General features: G+C 42.0%; 1 protein-coding gene across 4 annotated transcripts in view; it reads right to left on the minus strand.

Annotated features, from left to right (window-relative positions):
• Window positions 1–4,681: 4,681 nt before the first annotated feature.
• ITGA7 (integrin subunit alpha 7) overlaps window positions 4,682–24,831 on the minus strand; it is an 82,809-nt gene continuing 62,659 nt past the window's right edge. For all 4 annotated transcript variants that reach the window (XM_070740430.1, XM_070740432.1, XM_070740431.1 and 1 more), the window contains 11 exons: window positions 23,575–23,764; window positions 21,476–21,562; window positions 20,619–20,698; window positions 19,898–19,975; window positions 18,757–18,859; window positions 17,550–17,726; window positions 16,859–16,957; window positions 14,050–14,163; window positions 12,730–12,828; window positions 11,686–11,811; window positions 4,682–6,789 (listed from right to left, as the gene is read on the minus strand). In XM_070740430.1, coding sequence (XP_070596531.1) covers window positions 6,610–6,789; window positions 11,686–11,811; window positions 12,730–12,828; window positions 14,050–14,163; window positions 16,859–16,957; window positions 17,550–17,726; window positions 18,757–18,859; window positions 19,898–19,975; window positions 20,619–20,698; window positions 21,476–21,562; window positions 23,575–23,764 — 1,333 coding nt within the window. In that variant the 3' untranslated portion in view covers window positions 4,682–6,609. The remainder of the gene's footprint in view (window positions 6,790–11,685; window positions 11,812–12,729; window positions 12,829–14,049; window positions 14,164–16,858; window positions 16,958–17,549; window positions 17,727–18,756; window positions 18,860–19,897; window positions 19,976–20,618; window positions 20,699–21,475; window positions 21,563–23,574; window positions 23,765–24,831) is intronic.

Consider the following 24,831-nt stretch of genomic DNA (forward strand, 5'->3'; position numbering starts at 1 on the left):
TAAATGTGGCTGCCTTATAAGCATCTTCCTTCTCAGCCACATGCTGCATACGTGATGCTAATAATGCCATAGCAACTAATTTTATTTAGGGCTAAGCACCAAAGTGTGATTATGAATATACCCGACTGATTTTTAAGAGTACATAGACTTGCATGGTGTGATGGCTAGACAAGTTGAACAGCAGGGAATCACACCCACTCACTCATTAAATCTTATTTGCAACATCTTGAAATATTCTGAACAGATTATAGCTTCTTGATCTACGTTCAGGAATTGAGTCAGAAGAAATCTGGGAATAACTTTTTCACCTAACAAATTTTATGGCATTTGTAGTAATAAATGCAATTGATGGAAAAGGTGCTATGAGACTTTTCTATTTGCTACCATAAACTGATACGATTCCCTTCCTACAATGTCTTTAGCACTTGTGGTTAGCTCTGGCCCAGCTCCTGCCCCAAGGAATGTGCAGGTGGATGTGGGGGAAACATCCACATGCCGCAGGCCTGTTTTGTTCCCGATGGAATCTGCCGATGAAGCCTCCTCTGACCAAGGAAGTGTGAGTGACAGGGAAGAGGGGAGTTTGGCAGACAGCCCAGGAGGAGATCAATCATCTCTATCATCCTTGGATTCTGAACAAGAATTAATGACACATCTACGCATGCGTGGAGTGATGCATAGGAGACAACAACTGAAGGATTATTACAAGAGAAAATGAGGCCACCTGTGGTTGGGTGGGGATGCTGTAATTAGTGCTACAGATAAAAGTGCAACCTGGTGTTTTAGCCTCATGGCAGTTTATCTGATTCATTGTTTCGGCAAGATCGTGGTTTTTGTGCTGTTCAAGATTGTGTGTGGACTCTCTGGAGTTTAGAATTGGACTCAATTTCCCAGTTATTGGGTGAGCAATTGGATTGCATTTAACCTGTGCCTTGTGTGTACCAGAAAATCCCTTTGACATTTAAAAAGGGAGCTGTTTCTGTTTTTCTGTTTATAAAAACTTTTGGGTTTTCCTTTTATCGTGTGGTGTGTGTGTTCCTGGACTAATTACCCTGTAATTACGGGCGGTTGAAACACGCCAGCAGAACAGCATTGATGGGGTTTTTTTTCTCCATCTGCATTGTATTTGTTTAAATCTAGTGAACCTATTAGGCTGAACACTGCAAATATTTTGAAATTGGTTCTCCTCTTCCAAAATACTTTCATGGGAATTATTCTTAGTGATCAGGCTTTTCCTGGAGGGTGGGCAAGAGGGTTGAGAGCAGTGTCATTTTATGCTATAACAGTGGTTACTCACTCCTTCGGCGAAACCAAAGTCTTATTGTTTTATATAGCATTCTTATACTTGTTATATTTTCCTTAGATTTATAACTACGGAAATCTAAATGAACTGGTATATGCAGTGATGGGATTCAAAAACTTTTCTGTAGGAACTGAACTGAAAAAAAAATCCAGTTCTGTAAGCCTGGCTTGGTGGGTGTGGGTTGGTGGGCGTGGCAGGGGAAGGATGCTGCAAAATCCTGTCCCTCTCGATCAGTGGTATAAAGCCCTCTCTAAGCAGTTTACAGAATCAGCCTACCACCCCCAACAAGGGTCGGAGAGTGGCGGCATACAAATCTAATATATTATTATTATTATTATTATTATTATTATTATTATTATTATTATTTGGGTCCTGATTTTACCCACCTTGGAAGGATGGAAGGATGAGTCAACCTTGAGCCGGTGGTGACATTTGAACTGCTGAACTACAGCTGGCAGTTAGCTGAAGTAGCCTGCAGTGCTGAACTCTAACCACTGTGCCACCCGGAATAGATGGGGGCATGGCCAGTCAGAGGTAGTATTTACTGGTTCTCCAAACTATTTAAAATTTCCCCTACCAGTTCTCCAGAACTGGTCAGATCCTGCTGAAACCCACTTCTGGGTATTTGACAGATAGATATGGATTAGTTATTTCCATAAAGGACAAAAATGTAATTATAGACTTTTTATTTGCTAATATGGAAAAGAAATTAAAAAACAACATTGCAAATCCTTTGCGGTCAAAGCACTGTTCCTTATTCCTGATTCAGGTTAGGTATTTTGATTTTGCTGCCTCACTCACACTCATGCTGGAGATCAAGATTTCATATAAGAATTCTGAAACAAAAAGAGATTACTATTCGTTGATGGCTCAGTGGCTAAGATGCTGAGCTTGTCAACTGAAAGGTCGGCAGTTTAGCTGTTCGAATCTCTAGGGCCACATAATGGGGTGAGCTCCCATTACTTGCCCCAGCTTTTGCCAACGTAGCAGTTCGAAAGCAGTTGTAAAAAGTGCAAGTAGAACAATAGGGACCATCTTTGATGGGAAGGTAACAGCATTCTGTGCACCTTTGGCATTTAGTCATGCCTGCCACATGACCCCAGACACAGCTTCGGACAGCAGTGGCTCTTCAGCTTTGAAATGGAGATGAGCACCGCCCCCTAGAGTCAGGAACAATGAGCACATATGTGCGAAGGGAACCTTTACTTTTACCTTTATTCATTTGAAAATGGAATATGTGATACCTATGTGAAATCTGTTTGGAATCATTATCCTTGAAGCAATACGGCATCTGCAAATTGTCAAATAGATGCAACCTTAATCAATCTGTTCCTGATGAAAGTATGACAGTTCTCTAATTAGCAAGAGATAAGACACTCTGGGATGCATGCCAGCTAGAGTCATAAATCTCCACTTCTGATGTTTCTTCTTTAACTAATTACTCACACAGTGCGGGGGAATATACAGGTCAAACCAAAATCAGGTATCGAAATCCATGGGAACAGAAAGGTCTTCCAGGTCCGAGGCAACTGTCCACCATTATGAATAGTTATTTGCCACACACCCCTTCCACTTCAGCCTGTCCCTTAAATACTGGCATTGTGTGGCCAAGTGTCCCATAGATCTAATCAATGCCAAGAACCCTTTCTAGAGAGATATTTATGCCTTGGTCTCATCCTCCTTATTCTTGCATCTAACAGGAGTTCCTGATCTTCTGACTCAGACAATACCCCAACTGGGGGTTCTACAGACTCTGGTGGTTCCTCAGTCCATAACTCTCCCTCACTCTCACTCTCAGACTCAGATGGCAAGAACACTAGCTTGTGATACCAGTACTCCTCTGTCTCCTGGTCCTTAAAATACATGACCAGCTGAACCAGATGTGGGCCACTCACAACTCAATGCCTTCCCTTTAACTATCATCAATGGAGAACATTTCCTAATTTTTGCCAGCTGGAAACTGGATCTAAATGTAGAAGCCACGTCCACTGCAGGGCAACTCATGACCATGCTGTATCAGAACTTTCTGAATTTGATTGTGGTTTGAAGCCCTGCTTGCAACAATAATACATTTCATAGCACCTTAAAAACAGGTTTATTGGGCTATAATCTTTCATTAATTGAATAGCATGCTCCATAACTTTTCAATATTCCCAGGATTATTGATGAGTTTTGCTATGCCCTACAATACAACTAATGCTTCAGTTCACTCAGTTTATCGCAGGTTCTTGCTTTGGCTCTGTCTGCAATGCACCATATAGATATAGATGAGAAATGCTTCAGTTTTTTTGAAACTCCTTCCTCTCCCCCCCCCCCAATTGTGTTCTGTTCACTGTCCCTATTAAGCAGAGACCAGTTTCTATATAATATATGTTTGTGCACAGCTGCTCTTATGTTTCTGCTAATTTGTCTTTGAGGGAGAAAGTGTGGGTGAGACACTAATTTCATATATGCAAACCATGAAGGGTAATTCTGAAAGGAAATTGTCACAATTCTAGGAGGCAGAGCAGAGGCATCCAGATGTGCTGAGCACAGGCCAACAATGACATGCCTCAGCCTTTCCAGAGTTTAAGTGACAAGACTTAGTGGGTCAAAAACTAAATTTGAATAGGGCAGTGAAAGAATTAAAGGCATGATAGCCACAGGGGAAAACTGGGGCATGCTTTCCCTTGACACCATAAGAACATACCGGTACTTATTTTCCTGAATAGTTCATACAGGGCAATAGGCGCCTTCATTAAAAAATTGTAAAGAGGAGCAATTGACAAAACTCATGTCTCAGCATTACAGTACAAATTACACCCCTTGTGTGTTTCTGTGTGACCTCCTGATGCAGGTATGAAAGGGAAGAGCTTTCACTATCATATCACAATGCCCATTTCATCATTTTGATGTCATGATTGGGAACAAATGTCATTAGAACAGAAACTTGTGAAAAGCATCTGAGATAATCCTATCAATAAAATCAAAGCTGACCTCGGAGCGTTTTTGTCCCCTGGAGTGGGAAACAACAATTGCATTAAAAACAGAGTTCTTAAAGCACTGTTTGTTGAACAAGTTACAGTAGCACTGTTTGCATATAATGCACAGCTATAATGGACTAGTTTACACATCATTTTAAACCAAAATCAAACCATATTGATTGAATGGTGACTTGGATAATATGCCTCAATGAAAAGTAGCCTCTAATGATTTATCTGTCATAAAATTCATTAAGTATATACACCAGGATTCTAAAATAGTGAAGCCATTTAATAGTTTTGATGAAAAGCCAGCCTCTATCGCATGCAGCATTCTTTTTTGAGCTTTATTGGTTTTTTGTCGCATAAAAATTGTTTTGCATCTCCATTAAGCAAAAAGGCGAGACAGTGCAGATGAGTAGGCATAATATTTGCTTGAATTGGGCTTTATTTGTGGGGTATGACTTTCCATTGAACTTGGTTAGTTCTGCTATTCAAAATGCATCTGACCATTCTGATAAGTATTGCTTATCAGCTCTAGCCTCACAGTAAGCTGATGAGGTAGGTTGCTGTGTTCTGGTGGGATGGGATGGGAAGGGCAAAGGGGAGGTGGAAGGAAAGGAAAAAGAGGAAAGGGGGAATGGGGAATGGGGATGGAGGGATGGATGGAAGGAAGGAAATCAATGGGTAGAGAGATGTGTATATGTGTGTTTGTTTACGACAGAGATAGAAATCAGACAGACATGTACAGTGATACCTTGTCTTACAAACTTAATTGGTTCCGGGACGAGGTTCTTAAAGTGAACAGTTTGTAAAACGAAACAGTGTTTCCCATAGGAATCAATGGAAAAGCGATTAATGTGTACGAGCCCAAAATTCACCCCTTTTGCCAGCTGAAGCGCCCGTTTTTGCGCTGCTGGGATTCCCCTGAGGCTCCCCTCCATGGGAAACCCTACCTCCAGACCTCTGTGTTTTTGCGATGCTGCAGGGGAATCCCAGCATCGCAAAAACGAGCGCTTCGCTGCCAACGGAAGTCTGGAGGTGGGGTTTCCCAGCGAAGGGAGCATCAGTGAAACCCCACTTCCAGACTTCCATTTTTGCGCTGCTGGATTCCCCTGCTGGGATTCCCCTGCAGCATCACAAAAACACGGAAGTCCAGAGGTGGGGTTTCCCATGGAGGGGAGCCTCAGGGGAATCCCAGCAGCACAAAAACAGGGGCTTCGCTGGCAACGGAAGTCCGGAGGTGGGGCATCCCAGCGGTGGCGGTGGGTTTGTAAGGTGAAAATAGTTTGTAAGAAGAGGCAAAAAAATCTTAAACCCCGGGTTTTTATCTTGAAAAGTTTGTATGACGAGACGTTTGTAAGACGAGGTATCACTGTATTATGATTGGATAGGGATGGGTTTCTGGAGTGTTACCTGTTTTCGGAGAAGAAGACAAGCAACCAAGAAACATTTTAGTCTTGTCTTTAAACATAGTAATAAGAACCTTTGATAATGAAAGCTTGTTCTATCACATTCAAACTGAATATGTTTTTAGTGCTTCTAATATGAATTAAGACAATGAAACTACTAAAAAGATGACAGGAAGGCAGCAATCATGCTCAAAAGAAGTCTATTTCTGTCACTCTCATTCTCTCCATGCCCATACACCTGTGCGCGCACACACACATACACACATACACACAACCACACATACACACACTCAGAGGCTTTCTTGGGGGCCCGTATGCTTTTCAAGCAATCCATGTTCTCCTCATTTTCAAAGGACCAGATCCTACAGCATATTTCTGCTGGTCTTGCAGTGGTGACCCCGGCTGTAGAAAAATGGTACTAATAAGCCATTTCTGAAAATGTTGCCAAGAAAAATGGTACCGGTAAGCCACTTCTTTAAAAGATGCCAAGAAAATTGTGGGGACTTGTCTTTAGAGTCAAGGTCAACTCGATGGCCCACACACCCAAAGGTAGATGCAGTTCCAGCTCTCAACACCAGGGTGTGCAGTTCGTTGGTCTTTCCGCCCTGGCTGATGACTGAGAGAACATTTCTTCAGACAGACGCTGGCTCTTTTTTTCTCATCAGATACTGCTCAGCTTTACAAGAAAATTCAAAATCCCTGGAAGTAAAAACTCTTCAAAGGTTTGGCCTTGTCAAATTCATCAGCACAACCTCCACCATTAAGCATCAGTTCCCTCCAAGTGTCTGTTGTACCTCCCCTGAAAGGGTCATCCAGTGCCTGCACAACACTTAGAGAGAAGAGCACAGCTCCAGTGAACTCGGCTGGTGCCCCTAAAAGGTCCCCCTTAAGAAGCAGCCTTCTTATCGCCAGGAACGCGCAAGAAGAGGAAAAGTCGTTAGGTTGAAACTGGAACATGGCCATCACTGTCTCCACTCCAGTTAGTGACCCAGTCTTTCCTGGTGATGGTGCCTGTCTTCTCCTCGTGACAAAACTGCCGTTCCTGGCGGGGAATCTTGATCGCGTGGTACTGGGGTAGCTTGGCTTTCTCGTAGTGGGCACGTTTGAAGAAGCCAAGCTGGAAGAGAGGAAGCCATTTTGTGAATTTAACGAGGTTAGCATTGCCCTCTCTTATCACAATGAATGTTAGGAGGTGGGTTCTTGAATTCAGCTGTTAAGCCATAAGCTCCACCCATCAACTGCCATAGGTTAACTCCAGCACCTCTTCACACTTCACCTAGTGCAGGGGTAGGCAGAGTTGGCTCTTCTATGACTTGTGGACTTCAACACCCAGAATCCCCGAGGCAATCATGCTAGCTCAGGAATTCTGGGAGTTGAAGTCCACATGTCATAGAGGAGCTAACTTTGCCTTCCCCTGACCTAGTGGGATGGAAACATTTAATGCACACCATGCATTTAGAACAGGGGTCTCCAACCTCTGCAACTTGAAGACTTGTGGACTTCAACTCCCATAATTCCTCAGCCAGCTGGCTGAGGAACTCTGGGAGTTGAAGCCCATAGGTCTTCATGTTCTTAAGGTTGGAGACCTCTTATTAAGAAAATAAAGCTTTTGGGACCATCAAGTTGTGTTGGCATTTCAACAGTCACAATCTTCTGTCAACTTCTTGAAAAATTCCGACAACAGAAGTCTAACACACTGGAGGGGGAAGTGGGTGTGCTATTTTTTAAGGAACAGATCTATTTTGTTCTTCTCTCCAAAAAAACTGGACAAGCTTCCAGGTACCTTCATCAAAGCAATGAGAGGTAATGGACACTAATTTAACTGCTCTAAATTATCCATATATAGGTGCCCTATCTAAATATAAGAGTGCTTGCATTCTAACCTCAATCCTTCTAATAAATATTATTAGAGGGGGGTTTTAAAGTCAGATTTCCAGTTTAGACTGCAAATAAGGAAGGGTGACTTTAAGGGTAGAGTGTAGAAGACTGATCTGTTATCAAGCTCTCTGGTACATATATAGACAGGAGGATTCATTCACTTTAAACTTATCCTTTTGCAATGATATTCAGATCCCCTCATGTGTGCTCTCCTAGCCCCAAACTAAATGCTGAATCCCATCTCTAAAGTGTGCAATAGGGTTGATATTCCTGGAGGCATCTGTAATATGGTAAATGATTTAGCTTTACTAGATAAATGGTCAAAGCAATGGAAACTGCAGTTTAATGTTTCCAAATGTAAAACAATGCACTTGGGGAAAAGGAATCCTCAATCTGAGTATTGTATTGGCAGTTATGTGTTAGCAAAAACTTCAGAAGAGAAGGATTTAGGGGTAGTGATTTCTGACAGTCTCAAAATGGGTGAACAGTGCAGTCAGGCGATAGGGAAAGCAAGTAGGATGCTTGGCTGCATAGCTAGAGGTATAACAAGCAGGAAGAGGGAGATCATGATCCAGCTATATAGAGTGCTGGTGAGACCACATTTGGAATACTGTGTTCAGTTCTGGAGACCTCATCTACAAAAAGATATTGACAAAATTGAACGGGTCCAAAGACGGGCTACAAGAATGGTGGAAGGTCTTAAGCATAAAACGTATCAGGAAAGACTTAATGAACTCAATCTGTATAGTCTGGAGGACAGAAGGAAAAGGGGGGACATGATCGAAACATTTAAATATGTTAAAGGGTTAAATAAGGTTCAGGAGGGAAGTGTTTTTAATAGGAAAGTGAACACAAGAACAAGGGGACACAATCTGAAGTTAGTTGGGGGAAAGATCAAAAGCAACGTGAGAAAGTATTATTTTACTGAAAGAGTAGTAGATGCTTGGAACAAACTTCCAACAGATGTGGTTGGTAAATCCACAGTAACTGAATTTAAACATGCCTGGGATAAACATATATCCATCCTAAGATAAAATACAGAAAGTAGTATAAGGGCAGACCAGATGGACCGTGAGGTCTTTTTCTGCCGTCAGTCTTCTATGTTTCTATATCCCAGTTTTTGTATTTTAGTGTATACTTCATTAATAACTAGAATTATGAGGAACAACAGTTATTTCCTGTCCAACAGAATCCTGTAGCTCTTATCATCTTCACAAAAACTATGATGCTGAGAGAACACCAAGGACTCCAAAGTTCAATCTTTAGATACAAATCAGGTGTGTCTAGTTTAATGAAAGGAAGGAGTAGGGATGACATGATAGCAGTGTTCCAATATCTCAGGAGCTGCCACAAAGAAGAGGCAGTCAAGCTATTCTCCAAAGCATCAGGAGGCAGGACAAGAAGCAATGAATGGAAACCCAGGAGAGAAGCAACCTCGGAGGAATTTCTTGACAGTGAGAACAATTAATCAGAGGAATGACTTGCCTCTAGAGGTTATGGGTGCTCCAACAAGGTTTTAAGAAGAGATTGGACAACCATTTGTCTGAAATGGTGTAGGGCAGTGATGGCGAACCTATGGCATGGGTGCCACAGGTGGCACATGGAGCGATATTTGCTGGCACGCGAGCTGTTGCCCTAGCTCAGCTCCAACGTGCATGTGTGTACCGGCCAGCAAATTTTGGGCTTGCACAGAGGCTCTGGGAGAGGGTGTTTTTGGCTTCGGGGGGGGGGGGGAAAGCATTTGTACCCACCCCTGGCTCCAGGGAAACCTTTGGAGCCTGATGAGGGCAAAACATGAGCCTACTGGTCCCACCAGAAGTTGGGAAACAGGCCATTTCCAGCCTCCAGAGGGCCTCTGGCAGGTGGGAGAAGCTGTTTTCGCCTTCCCCAGGAATTGAATTATGGGTGTGGGCACTCGCGCATGCGCAATAGCCCACAAGCATGCTCTTTCGGCACTCAAAAAAAAAAAGGTTTGCCATCACTAGTATAATTTATGTTTGGTATGTATGTGTTGTTTGGTTTTAATATGATAGGGTTTTAATTATTTCTTTTAATATTAGATTTGTGTCACTATAATATTGTTTTTATCATTGTTGTGAGCCGCCCCGAGTCTTCGGAGAGGGGCGGCATATAAATCTAATAAATTATTAAGAAAAAATTACTATTATTAATTATTAATTATTATTAAGGTTTCCTGCCTGAGAAGGGGGTTGGACTAGAAAACCTCCAAGGTATTCTATTAAATATTCTCTTCTATTGAAACTAATGTTCTTCATGCCCCCAATTAGATTCCACAAATCTATTTATGTGTGCATATAAACATCTTGCCAATGCCTGAAAAGTTTCTAGACTTTGCCAACTGTTCATAATGCTCTTAATAATCCACGTGTTATTGTATTGCATTCAATACGGAATTACATTGTGTTACACCAGGCAAAGTTGGCTCTTCTATGACTTGTGGACTTCAACTCCCAGAATTCCTGAGCCAATCATGCTAGCTGAGGAATCCTGGGAGTTGAAGTCCACATGTCATAGAAGAGCCAACTTTCCCTACCCCTGTGTTACAAGATGTAACACATCTGTGAGTTACAACTGTGTGACTCTTAATATTTTTGCATCCCACACAGCAATAGCACATGCAGACGAGGACTGTAAACCCTCCTATCTGTTAGGATTTTGCCAAGTCTTGCAGACATGCTTCCATATATGTTTTGGGACATAGACATTGGGATTGCTGTTTGCGAACACAACATGCACTAGTACTCTTAGGGGGCTTACAGAAACCACATTCCATTACTTGCTATTTCTGGGTTATCGATGCTCAAACACACTCCAATGCACATACATAGGGGAGGGTCAGTTAGGTAGGTGAGACCAGGCATTACCACTAGGCCTCCATGGCCTGCCTGTCTGCATCAGATGGCTGTATCGCCAGCCGGGCCCGGTAATAGTTTGTGGAGTATTTGGAGACCTGGCTGGTCCTCTTGAAGAAGCCACACTGGGAATTGGGAGAAGTAGGAATATTATTAGCAGGCTTTCTAAGCGTCTGCTCCTCAAGGTGAAGACCTCCTTTCAAACGCCCATCAGAGTCCGTGGAGGCATTCAAGCAGATAATGAGCCGGGGTGGCGCAGCAGGTAGAGTGCTGTACTGCAGGCCACTGAAGCTGACTGTAGATCTGTAGGTCAGCGGTTCAAATCTCATCACCGGCTCAAGGTTGACTCAGCCTTCCGAGGTGGGTAAAATGAGGACCCGGATTGTGGGGGCAATATACTGGCTCTGTTAAAAAGTGTTATTGCTAATATGTTGTAAGCCGCCCTGAGTCTAAGGAAAAGGGCGGCATTAAAAAAGTGAATAAATAAAAATAAATGCCATTTCCTCACCAAGCTGCAAAAGACAGTATCTGTTGACAGGAGTCAGTATTCTTTCCCTAGCACAGAGGTCTCCAACCATGGCAACTTTACGACTTGTGGACTTTAATCCCAGAATTCCTCAGCCAGCGCATACTGGTAGTTGAAGACCATAAGTCATAAAGTTGCCAAGGTTGGAGACTCCTGATCTAGCAGATACCCTGAATCCTAGCAGATCTAGTGCAAAGAGATGAGGTGGCGCAGCAGATAGAGTGCAGTACTGCAGGCCACTAAAGCTGACTGTAGATCTGCAAATCTCATCACCACCTCAAGGTTGACTCAGTCGTCCATCCTTCCGAGATGGGTAAAATGAGGACCTGGATTGTGGGGGCAATAGGCTGGCTCTGTTAAAAAAAGTGCTATTGCTAACATGTTGTAAGCCGCCCTGAGTCTAAGGAGAAGGGCGGCATAAAAAATCGAATAAATAAATAAATTGTTCTGGAGGAATGCAATCACTGGAACATTTCAGCTACAAAGAACGGCTTCTAGGGAATGGGTTGTTATAGCAGAAATAATCACCATGAAATAGGAGATACTGTTAGATCGCAATTATGGTGTCTTCGGGATATAATAAAACGTGGAACCATCAGCTCGACTGGATGGACATAGAAGCACCTAAAATGCATGCCTGTATGTTTCTAGATAAAATCTGCCTTGGTATCAAGGCTGTAAAGGGACAAGAGACCCTCCCAGCAGCCACCAATGGCTCTTCCTCTGGCCAGCTCACCTTCCATAAGATGGAAACTAGCAGGCCCAGTACTAGGATTCCAGCCAGTACTGCGATGAGGATAATCCACCAGGGCACACCTCGTGTCAAGGCCACAACAGGATCCAGGTAGACAGTCACTGGAATCTGGGGAAGAGAAAGTGCAGAAAGTGCAAAATGTGTAAGAGGGAATACAGGTTACACCGCTGTTAATGAAATAGCTGTTACAGTTTATGCTCTGCTTTTACATACAAAATCTCATAGTTCATTGAAGTGGTTGATTTGGTCCACCTTCGCTTTTGGCCTCAGAGCCCCTTTCTTGTTCTTTTAATGGACATCACTGATTTGTGAAGCCTTCTCCAAAATCTGGCACTTAAATGATTTAAGTAACTTCTCTTTCCTTTCTAATTCAGAAGCAGTAGGTGATTCGGGAAGAAAGGAAATGGACACCATAAACACTTTGTGGCTTGGTCCCTCTCCAGATGTCTGTTACTTCAGTTTCCATGAGCTTCGGTCAGCATGCAGCACTGTTTTACTTTATAAGATGGAAATGATCAAAATGGAAATCCAAGATATTGGGAGGACAACAGACTGGGCAAAATGATGCTGAAGAGCGGCAAATTTTGTTTATATTACAAAATAAATAGTCCTTCGGGATTGAGCGGCATACAAATTTGAATGAATGAATGAATGAATGAATGAATGTAAGCCGGGGTGGCGCAGCAGGTAGAGTGCTGTACTGCAGGCCACTGAAGCTGACTGTAGATCTGAAGGTCAGCGGTTCAAATCTCATTACCAGCTCAAGGTTGACTCAGCCTTCCATCCTTCCGAGGTGGGTAAAATGAGGACCCGGATTGTGGGGGCAATAGCCTAGCTCTGTTAAAAAGTGCTATTGCGAACATGTTGTAAGCTGCCCTGAGTCTAAAGAGAAGGGCGGCATAAAAATTGAATGAATGAATGAATGAATGAATGAATGAATGAATGAATGAATGAAGCAAGCAAGCAAGCAAGCAAGCAAGCAAGGTAAACATTAAGGGGAAATAAGCTGTGGTAAGGCTACACCACCTGGGTCGTGGCATCTCTTAGGACCAAGTTGCGAATAGTGGAGCTCACTGAGATGTTGGCACGAACAATCACTTCTACTGATGTCATATGAGCAAATTCCTAGGAGGAAAAAAGAACAGGGTTCAGCATAGTCAAGAGTCACCTAAGTACCCTGCAGGGAAGAGCACAGTCTCTTAGTTATAACAAAACGCAAGCTGTACTTATTCCCCTGTATCACTACTTGCTATGTGATATGGAGTTCCAAAACCCTGGGGTACAGGAATACAAGCCTCAACGTTGACAACCCTACAGCGGCTGCCATAAAGATATTGTAGGGAGCGACTGATGATTCGTGATGACTGACTATTATTCTTCTCATTTTTCCTATTACCTATCTCTTCCCACTTATGATTATAACCATGTTGCTTATATCTTAACAATTTACCATATTTTTCAGAGTATAAGACACACTTTTTTCTTCCCTAAAAAAGGCTGAAAATTTGGGTGCATCTTATTCTCCGAATGTAGCTTTTTCAAAGCTTTTTTCCAGTCCTAACTAGGTGCTAATGATCTTCCCAGTTTCCTCCTCCCTCCAAAGAAGGTTTTTTCCCCAGCCCTAAGTCTTTGTAGGCTTGTTTTCATTCCTACTCCCTCTGAAAAAGGCTTCTTCAGCCCTAGCCAGGGGGTAAAATAATGTGCTGAACAGACTAAGAACGCTAGCCAGATGAATACCTGGTAAGTAGATTCCCTCCCCCCTATATTCCTCTCCCAAAAGTAAGGCGCATTATGCATTATACATTGAAAAAATATGGTATATTGTTTTATTCTTTTCCTAGTATAATTTGTTTGCTTATTAGTAACTTATGACTTTCACTAAGTGTTATATCTTATGATTCTTGATGAGTGTATTTTTTTTTTAATGTACACTGAGAGCATATGCACCAAAGACAAATTCCTTGTGTGTCCAATCACACTTGGCCAATAAAATATTCTATTCTATTCTAGTCTAGTCTAGTCTAGTCTAGTCTAGTCTAATCTAGTCTAATCTATTCAGTCTAGTCTAGTCTAGTCTCCCATCAGTGAAAAAAGCTGGGGAATAAACCTATCACCAATTAAAATTATCTTGCATTAAGTCTTCAAGGACAGAAGTGCTTCCTAACTTTGCTGCTGAGGCTCAATAAAGCTTGGCCACAGACCACCAAAAATATTTAATACATTAACTGAAAATATATATTTCTTCCACTCAAGAACAGGACAACTGTCTGTAAAGAAATGCCCTTTGTGTCTCAGTTTACATCTGATTCTGTTCTTCTAACATCCAACAGGGGGAGCCACACTAACCTCCAGGAAGGTGCTGTTCCAGAGTCGGGCCCAGATGGTGAGCACAGCTGAACGGTCAAAACTGTACAGGGGGCATTTGTATAGCAGACATCGAGCAGTGCCCAACACACAGTCCTGAAGCAGGAGGGGGGAAATGTGACTGAGGATATTAGAGTCAGGAAGGGGAAGACTATTTGAGAGTCTTGTCTACAGCAGAGATATCCTTCTCCCATTATGGCAGTGTTGACCACCCCACTTTCTTGACACTTTTTGACTGTAATCACAATAGCCTGTTTATTGTAGCCCATGATTCACTTGATACAGGGGTAGCCCACCTGGACCCATAGCCCTTGGAGGCAGATTTAGACTCATACATCCCCATTCTCTTTTTTATTTCCCCCAAAAATATTAGTTCATCAAAATACAACATTAATACAAAAAGAAAATAAGGGGGAAATAAGGGAGGGGGAAATGGGAAGGGGGAAATGTAGGGCAGAAGGGAAAAATAAGGAAAAAGAGTTGACTTCCAACTCCTTTGGTGCAGTAGGAGGTAATAGCATAAAACCTTATTTATTAAAATTTGTTGCAAAATCAAAAGCAGAAGCACACACAGATGACTGATTCAGCTGGATTCAATAACTTCTTTATAAACATAATAATATATATATATTTACAATACCACAAGTAGAATTTTTCTTCAATCAGTTATAGATTTATTTATTTATTTATTTATTCTTTGTATACACAAGCAGGAGAGTTAGTTTGATTTCAGCAGAGTTCAGAGTGAGAGAGTACAGAGTGGAGATGGAGTCACACCCAACCTGGTTTAAATTTCAGTTTTGATTCTCTGCACAGACTCAGAAGTGGTTAGCTCCTATTGGCTGACTTAGTTGCTATGCCTGTTCGTTGGCTGACCTTATTACCACTGCCTCTACCAGTTCATGAATATCTTAACACTATTATTTTTATATAATAATATAATCTAATAATTTCTATAACAATACATTCCCATTCTCCTAACTCATTCTTATCAATTGTCTCCCCCCAGCTACCTCTCAAAAAAATCCAGTCCTTGGCCACCAAAGGTTGCCCATTTCTGAAGCCATTCAATTCCTGAATGTTTTTACTTCCAGAAAAAAATAAGTTTACAGACTTCATGGATTCCAGCATTTTCTCTTTATCTTCCACTAACAAAGATACCTTGTTCACCATTTTTAGAGACCACATCCTCATGATGTCACCTTCTACTCATTCCACAGCCTACCATGGAGACAGTTTAGATTTGTCTGTTCTGTTAGTATTTTTCCCCCTTCCCCAATCCAAGACTTTCCCACAGGAAATAATGCCTTTTTTCACAATATCAACCATTATGTGGTCAAAACACACAACGGTTGATAATGGTAGTTTTAACTTTGGAGATAAATATATATTTTAAAAATGATGTGGTCAAGATCCAACAACTCATTTCAAAATACATGTCTGAAACATCACTGGGCCTTTCTTTTATTCATTAAGGAACTAATTCTCTCTGGAGACAGAGCCAATCTGGAAAAAAATAAAAACAATTCTTCCTGCCTTGTTGGTTTATGAATTGGAGCAGGAATGTGAGATTAAACAGAAATGAGTTTCTCTTGGAAAACTGCCTCCTGTGTAGTGATGGGCGAACCCAACGGTGTTCGGGTTCGGCGAGTTCGGACGAACTTCACGCAAAATTCGGCCAAACCCGAACCCGAACGGTCCGTGGCATCAAAGCTCCGCCCCCAGAATCCCATCGTTTTTTATTTTTACGGATTTTTAATTTTTATTTATTTTTATTTTTACGAAAAAGGATGCCACAGTGGCACTGCAAGCAAAGGGAGGTCCTTTCATGTAAAAATAATTTTTATTTTTACGTGAAAGGATCTCCCTTTGCTTGCGCCGCCGCTGCGGCGTCCTTTCACATAAAAATAAAAATAATAATTTTTACATGAATAGACCTCCCTTTGCTTGCAGCGCCGCAAGCAAAAGGAGCTGAGGAATCCCATGAAGAGATTCCAGGGGCGGAGCTTTGATGTCACGTATACCAGCAGGTTGCTAAGCACGCCAAGGTGATCACTTCCTGGATTCTGGGTGCGGCACTAGAATAATGGAGGGAGGATGGAATGAGCAGCTTGTCCCACTCGCTCCAGCAGGAGCAGCCGAGTTTGGATCCCATTTGCCAAAGAAATTGGGCTGGCAGGGCCCAGGTGAAAAGCCTTTACTGCTGGGACCTCCACCGTTTGCAATATTCTTCTGTCCAAGCTGAGGTGAGCTCCCAAGCTCCTGGCCTTCGATAAGAGCTTTAAAACTTGGCTCTGTTGGATGGCCAGAGCCTTGATTGACGCACTCTATGCTGCTGTGGCTGATGGGATAATCCCTGCCCCCATGTTGCTTGTCCTCTTGGGGTTTTTTAGCCTTGGGGAATCTCTCTATATCCCATCAGTCACAGCAGAATAGAGTGCACCAATCAGGGCTCTGGCCATCCAACAGAGCCAGGTTTTAAACAGAGCCAGGTTTTAATTGTTTTATCTTTTCATTATGCTGTAGACCACCTAGAGTCACTGTAAAAGGGAGATCAACTATATTTGTATTTTTTTTTTTTAAAAAACCCATGATTTCTCTTCTAAGTCCAGCTTCCAAAAGCTCTTTTTCATAGAAAGTCACAGTGCTGTCATCTTTAGCAGATTTCCTGTACCTTTGCCACAACTTCCCAATGATGGCCAGGGAGACACCAAATGGCATGCAGAGAAGTTAAACTGCTTTCAAGGCATTTTCACAGAGGTGGTGTTGAATACACACAAGCTTCACTTACTAAGGTGGCATTTTTTCGTCCTTTCCAGTACGTCAGTGATGGACTGGACATTTCTGCCTGCTCAGTCTCACGTTTCTTCCTCCCTTGAGGAGGTGGTTCCTGAAAAACAATAATATTGGAGGAGAGGCACTGCAAACATTTGCTATTTTGTGTTCTCAACAAAACAAAACAAATTTGCAGATGCCTGGCTTGCAAAAAGACAAGGATTAGTTCAGCGGTGAAATTCGTTTATCCTCCCTACTGGTTCTGAAACACACACTTTGACAATCACTAAGTGTTATAGCTTATGATTCTTGGTGAATGCATTTTTTTTCTTTATGTACATGAGAGCATGTGCACCAAAGACAAATTCCTTATGTCTAAGGTCACACTTGGCCAATATTTTTTTTTGCTCAGTTCAGTTCAATTCAGTTCAGTTCTGTTCTATTCTGTTTTCTATTCTGTTCTATTCTATTCTAGTCTATCATATTCTATTCTATTCTATTCTATTTTCACAAAAAGAAACAGACAATATTTGAAAGGGGGAAACCATTAATTCCTTTAAGAGTGCTTTCTATATTATAAACAGTGGAAGGAATCTGGAACTTGGCACTTCTAAATATATCTGCCCTTAAAAGTAAGAGAAGGATGTCCACTATTTATTTTCACTAGCCAATGTATTTCATTGCTATCTGGAATTCATGGTACTTACCAGAGCCAGGCTCAGGGGGTTGGGTTTAGGGGTGCAGGTTGAACGTTGCTGGGAATGGCTCACTAACTCCATATTAAGGGGATAAAGAAGCCATTTCCCATTTGAAATTTCATAAGGCCACATGAGGTAGAGGAAAGCAGAGCCCAAGGTGCTCAAGGATTGGCCTCTGTTTGAGACCTAGTAGAGTCAAAGAAAGAGACAAACAATTATATTTTCATGGTCCATCCCATCTCCCTGATTCAGTATTTGTAGCGGAGCCTTTTAAAGTGAAAATGCAGGATGGGAATTGTAAAAAAGAAAGAAGAAGAAGAACCTTGCCTTTTAAAAAGCCATTTGTAACAATCTGGAAGGGTAAATAATCCAAGAATTAATAAAATTATTAAAACCATTAAAAAATGGTTCCTGGGTCACAGCAAATCATATTGCCCAGTCTTGCCTCTCCATCAATACAGAACTAATGGTATAAAGACTGATGAGAGCTGATAAATCTCATTAAGTTAACATTTCAAAGAAATGGAGGATATAGACATTCTATCATGAATATATAACCACATTTTGCTACAGCCAAGGAAAATATATCGAGTGTTCATAGAGAGAAGGTTTCCAGACATTGTTGACATAATGTAACAAATACTACTGTACGGGGCCGTTCACAACATAACAGCAATACAATATAAATAAAAATCTAATGTTAAAAAATTTAAAAAATTAATTTAAAAATACATTGTTATAAAAAACTTATCTGCTACACAATCATACACACTCAGCCCGACTGAACGTAAACATAATAAAGGTCAGCGAAAAAAGGAGGGGGGGAAATTAATCCCTCCACGCCTGGCAGCAAAGGTGAGTCTTCAACATTTTACAGAAGGCGAGGAGGGTAGGAGCAGTTCAAATCTCCAGGGGGGAGTTGATTCCAGAGAGCCGGAGCCACCACAGAGAAGGTTCTTCCCCTGGGTCCCGCCAGATGGCATTGCTTAGTCGACGGGACCAGGAGAAGGCCAACTCTGTGGAACCTAATCGGCCGCTGGGATTCGTGTGGTAGAAGGCGGTCTCATAGGTAGTCCGGTCTGATGCCATGTAGGGCTTTATAAATGCAGCTTTGCACACCCACGTGCTTGCCTGCTGCTTGCGCAGCCTGGTTCCCAAGAGTGCCGTGCCATGCAGGATACTACATCTCTGCTCTGAAGGCATCGGGATCACTCACCGTCACACTGAAGCTCACTGGGCTGCCCACGTCACTCTCCTTCTTCATGGCGCTTTCGCCCCGGACCTCCCCACTGAAGAAGAGTTGCTTTGGTTCAGGAAGTCTGCGGAGAGATGGATAAAAGTCTCAAGGGACGGAGAGCTAGAAAGTCAGCCATCCACATCCCACAGATAGTTCTAGGCCAGTGATGACACGTGTGTCATGGGTGACACACCAGGCCATTTTTGTGACATGCCAGACCTCTGGACCTTCTGGAAGTTGCAGGAGAAAGCCTGGTCTCATGAGGCCTCCAAAGCCTTCAAGAAACATATGAGAATGGGGATTTCCTACATTTTCCTGAGGCCGCAAGGCCATGCAAGAGCATTCCAGGCCTTGGGCATCTTGAAGCTGCATCAGGCTCAGAACGCGACTGACTGTAACAGTGTCAGAGCGCTCCTTATATACTTTCACTTTCCCGCCTAAACTCAACTGTCATTGTTTCAACCAATCAGAATGCTCAATCCACATTCAACTTATTTACATTGCTTCAATGCATATTTAACATTTAGAACTATGTAAGTATTTCTTGATTCATCTACTCAATGGCAAATTTAAATAATTTGATGTCATTTATTACTCTTTTCTTATGAAGTGCGTTTCTTCTGCCTATGTGGGTGTGTGCATGTATGTATGTGGGTGTGGGTGTGAGACAGGCCAGCAGAATCAGGCGTTTTCTGAATTTTCAACATTCAGAAAATGTCAAATGTCAAGAATTTCTGACCACCATCACAATTTTATTTATTTATTTTATTTATTCTTTGTCCAATATACAATACATATGGAAGAGAATAGACATTAAGTAATATATATGACGATAGAAGGTAAAAAGAAGAGAAGTAGATGGGAGGGAGAGAATATATATGATATAAGAGATAAGGAGAGAATATAGATAGATAGATAGATAGATAGATAGATAGATAGATAGATAGATAGATAGATAGATAAATAGATAGATATAGATATAGATTTGATGGAATGAAAAAGGTAGCTTCTTTCAGTCATTTTTAATAGCCAGGTGAATAGTGTCTTGGCTATCAGCGTATCTTAACCTGAAGGAGAAAAAAAAGCCCTCATTATTTGTGGCAAAACAAGTTGTTTTTACCCAGTAATTGAGAGAGGAAGCTCCATGATCACTTGGGCTCTGGCTGCAATTGGTGCCAATGTAGGCTGTTCAGAGATCCTGTGAGGAATAGAACAGAACAGAATTCTTTATTGGCCAAGTGTGATTGGACACACAAGGAATTTGTCATTGGTGCACGTGCTCTCAGTGTACATAAAAGATACATTTGTCAAGAATCATGAGGTACAACACTTAATGATTGTTATACAGTACAAATAAGCATTCAGGAAATACAGGAGTTCAGCAAGTTGTGTGCATTTATGTGTGTCAAGGGGACAGGTCAATTTCTGCTACTCATATTCAACTTGTTTCCTGACACTCGTGCAAACTTGACTTGAAGATGTTCAGCTCTCCTAAATATATTAAACTCAAGTAAATCCAAGCTGTGGCTTGGGAATATTTGGGTCTTAGTCCCTTAGCATGATAAAATTGTGCAGGGAATGGGGACCACCCACAGAGGAGCAAATATCACAGCTGTGATTACAACCACACAATTAAATCTCCATTACTTTTTTTACATGCAGTGCACATAAAGAAAGGATCCGGGGTTTATTTGATCACGTGGCCAGGATGTATAGAGAGTCAAGGAGATGACCTTGAAGGAAACAAGCTATTGTCACATAGGCAAAGAAGACTGAAACATTCCTTAAATCCTGGGAAACAAAATGGTTTTTGGAAGAGATTCCAGAAAGGAATTACTTACGTGGTCAATTCTAGGTTTACTTCTAGTTCTGTGGTCTCCAAGGTAATGCCTGAGGTTCCCAGAACAAGGTAGAACTGAAACTGGAGGTAGAAAGAAGAGAAGAAACAGGGTTGGAAGCAGTAGAAACATAGAAGACTGACGGCAGAAAAAGACCTCATGGTCCATCTAGTCTGCCCTTATACTATTTCCTGTATTTTATCTTACAATGGATATATGTTTATCCCAGGCATGTTTAAATTCAGTTACTGTGGATTTACCAACCACGTCTGCTGGAAGTTGTTCCAAGGATCTACTACTCTTTCAGTGAAATCATATTTTCTCATGTTGCCTTTGATCTTTCCCCCAACTAACTTCAGATTGTGTCCCCTTGTTCTTATGCTCACTTTCCTATTAAAAACACTTCCCTCCTGGACCTTATTTAACCCTTTGACATATTTAAATGTTTCGATCATGTCCCCCCTTTTCCTTCTGTCCTCCAGACTATACAGATTGAGTTCATTAAGTCTTTCCTGATACGTTTTATGCTTAAGACCTTCCACCATTCTTGTAGCCCGTCTTTGGACCCGTTCAATTTTGTCAATATCTTTTTGTAGGTGAGGTCTCCAGAACTGAACACAGTATTCCAAATGTGGTCTCACCAGCGCTCTATATAAGTAGTGGGTTCTAAAACCCATTGCTATCACTTCATGCGCATGCGCAGAAGCATACCGGGCAGGTGGGCGGAGCCTCCCGCCACTGCTATTGGTTCGCAGAACTAGGCTGAACCCGGAGCAACCCACTGCTGTTTGGAAGAGTTCTGGAGAAGCAAAGGAAACTCTGCTTTGCAGAGAGAGTGAGAAAAAGGAAATGCCCTTCACCTGTGCTCCACGTTTCATGGGGTTGCCAAGTTCACATTCCACATGGGTAGCATTATAGTTAGCCACACAGCTTGGGATCTTCTTCTCCTATGAAAAGCAAGAGAGGTTAAACTACAACCCGTCTGCGCATATCTGGATCCCTAAGTGCCGCTATCTTACTCTCCCAAAATCTGGCACTTGAAGGAATTGAGAAAAAATATAGCCAAGATTGGACCTGACGGAAGGTTAGGAACTTGTGTAGCCTTTTTCTTTCCTTGTGTGAAAATGGGCATGCATCTTAGAACGTGTCAAGAATTTGGAAATACGAGTTCCCTCGATTTTCGCGGGGGATGCGTTCCGAGACCGCCCGCGAAAGTCGAATTTCCGCGAAGTAGAGATGCGGAAGTAAATACACTATTTTTGGCTATGAACAGTATCACAAGCCTTCCCTTAACACTTTAAACCCCTAAATTGCAATTTCCCATTCCCTTATCAACCATTTAGATTATTACTCACCATGTTTCTTTATTAAAGTTTATTTAAAAAATATTTATTAAAAGTGGGTGAAAGTTTGGTGATGACATATGACGTCATCGGGCAGGAAAAACCGTGGTATAGGGGGGAAAACCGCAAAGTATTTTTTAATTAATATTTTTGAAAAACCGTGGTATAGACTTTTCGCGAAGTTTGAACCCGCGAAAATTGAGGGAACACTGTATATTGCTCAAGAAGGGGACACTCAAATAACAGATCCTAGATCCGAATGAATGAAATATTCTCATTGAATACTTTGTTCTGTACAAAGGTGAATGTGCACAACAGCATGTGAAATTGATTGTCAATCAGCGCTGCTTCCTAAGTAGACAGCTTAATTTCACAGAAGTTTGATTTACTTGGAGTTATATTGTGTTGTTTAAGTGTTCCCTTTATTATTTTGAGCAGTGTACATTATCTACCTTTCTTCAAACAATGTTAATGGCTAAAAACGCATTTACCATGAATATAAGACATAACGGAGTATAAGATGGACCTTAGTTTTGGGGGAGGAAAATGGGGGGGGGAGGAATCTATCTACCAGGCATTTATCTCACTAGAATCCTTAGTCTAGTCAGCTTTAGCACATTATCCCATGGTTAAAGGTGAACAAACCTTTTTTGGAGGGAGTAGCAATGAAAACAAGCCTGCAAAGACTCAGGCCTGGGAATGAAAAAATCCTGCAAGCCAGAAAGATCGTTAGCACCTCATTGGAACTGACAAAGCCTTTTTCTGAGAGAATAGCAATGAAAACAAGTTGCTAGTCAGGAAGAGCCAGGGAAGATTGCTAGCACTTGTTAGGGTTGTTGGGGAAAAAGGCTTCGAAAAAGCTACATTCGGAGAATAAGACATAACCAGTTTTCAACCTCTTTTCAATGTGTGTGCATTTGTGTGTGTTTTATACTCTGAAAAATACGGTAAATATTCTGAATCTGTACCTGAATGAATACATGCAGCCCTGAAAGTGCTTCTACCCCAGGGGAAGAAACAGTAGCACATCTTATGACTTTATCATCAGAATGATACCTTTGTTCAAAATCACTCTTGCTGGTGCTTTTTTAAATACCCTACTTTATCCATTTCTCCTGTAAAACTGAGAATGTGCCAATGGAACTCTTATTTGGCCTTATCACCCTCATAACTTCTGGGCTTTATAACTGTGCAACTCTCTATGGGTCTCTGTTATGCTGGCACAACCCTCCCTGCCTCCAGAAGCATTCCCTCTTTGCCTCTGCAGCTTAACAATAGTATCTTTAGTCATAGCCCACAGAGCTATACATTCCATCTCTGTGTTGTAACTCCTAGTAGCAGCATGCCAGCCCAGCTGGAATCCTTCTTCAAATCCCACCTACAGCACCACTAATTCCCAAGCCCAGATGTTGTACGGTGTTTAACAATCTGTTTCGCTGTGTCATGCTGTCCCTTGAGAACCACGTCTTTAAACTTCACTCAGTTTTCCATCTTCAGGTGACACTGCCATCTCTCCCAACATCATTAGGCTTCTGGCAGTCAATCAATCTTTCAGACCGGCCCTTCCCGTGGCTCTCCCCATGGGCTACATCGTGCAGCATTTCCCAAAAAGGTACCGTTGCATTGTAGGGTCGCAGACTGGCATAAGTCAAAGTAGGTGGCAGGGAGATAAGCAGCATGGCTTCGTGGGCATCATCGCCATCCCGCTGCGGCTCTGCAGCAACTGAAGGAAAGTTGGTGATAGAGATTCCAAGGGCGATGCCTTTCTGATCACTCAGAGAAAAAACATCCAGGCCATCATCGCCTCTGGAGGAAAGAAACAAAGGTGATAATTGAAATTTATTTATTTATTTATTTATTTATTTATTGTTTGTTTGTTTGTTTGTTTGTTTGTTTGTTTGTTTATTATTTATTTATTTATTTATTTATTCATTCATTCATTCATTCATTCATTTGACTTCTATGCCGCCCAATAGCAAAGGACTCAAGGCGGATTACAACAATAGAAACATAGAAACTGCTGTGGTTCAGCCTGAGCCAGATCAAAGACCAGCTGCGTCTCTGCTGGCTCCATGCCCGGGGGAGTCTGAGAGCGGAGGGGAGAGTTCTTTGCAGCCAGACAGTGGAGACAGCAGTCAAGAAAGTGAAGATGAAGCAAGGCCTGGGAGCCCTGGGGAAGGGCTATCTCAAGCAAGTAGCTTTGATTCTCTGGATTCCCTGGAGTCCCTGGATGATGAAGCACAAGCTGTCATTAGTATGCGACAGAGACGCATAGATCAAAGGAGAAATCAACTGCGTAGATATTATCAGCGCTGAATGAGGAGCACCTGGGGGTTGGGTGTGGTCCTCATTAGCAGGGAAGGGTTTATAAGGCATGAGAACCATTTTGGCAGCGTGGAGTGTTATCAAAGAGGAGTTGGTGTTATCTGCATTTTCTCTCAGCATTTTTGTTCCTGGCTCGTGGCCCAGCAGTCTTGAAGACCCGTGGGAGGTTGGTGTCTGTTAGCTCAACAGCCTCGTTTGGCATTAAGGATCCTGTTTTTCTGTATGAACAATTGCTTTCGTGTTTCTTTTGGAGTTCCAGTGCTTTCCTGACCTGTAAGGACATTTTCTGTTGGCTTCTTTTCTCTTTACCATTATAAAACTGTGTTTGGATTCAACCGGTGTGTCTGGCTTATCTTTTAGGGTTGGTCATAGCTTCCGGAGTGACCCAGACAGAACAGAAACATAGAAGACTGACGGCAGAAAAAGACCTCATGATCCATCTAGTCTGCCCTTATATTATTTCCTGTATTTTATCTTAGGGTGGATATATGTTTATCCCAGGCATGTTTAAATTCAGTTACTGTGGATTTATCAACCACGTCTGCTGG

Source organism: Erythrolamprus reginae, chromosome 2 (genome assembly GCF_031021105.1).
Source record: "Erythrolamprus reginae isolate rEryReg1 chromosome 2, rEryReg1.hap1, whole genome shotgun sequence".
Taxonomy (NCBI): domain Eukaryota; kingdom Metazoa; phylum Chordata; class Lepidosauria; order Squamata; family Dipsadidae; genus Erythrolamprus; species Erythrolamprus reginae.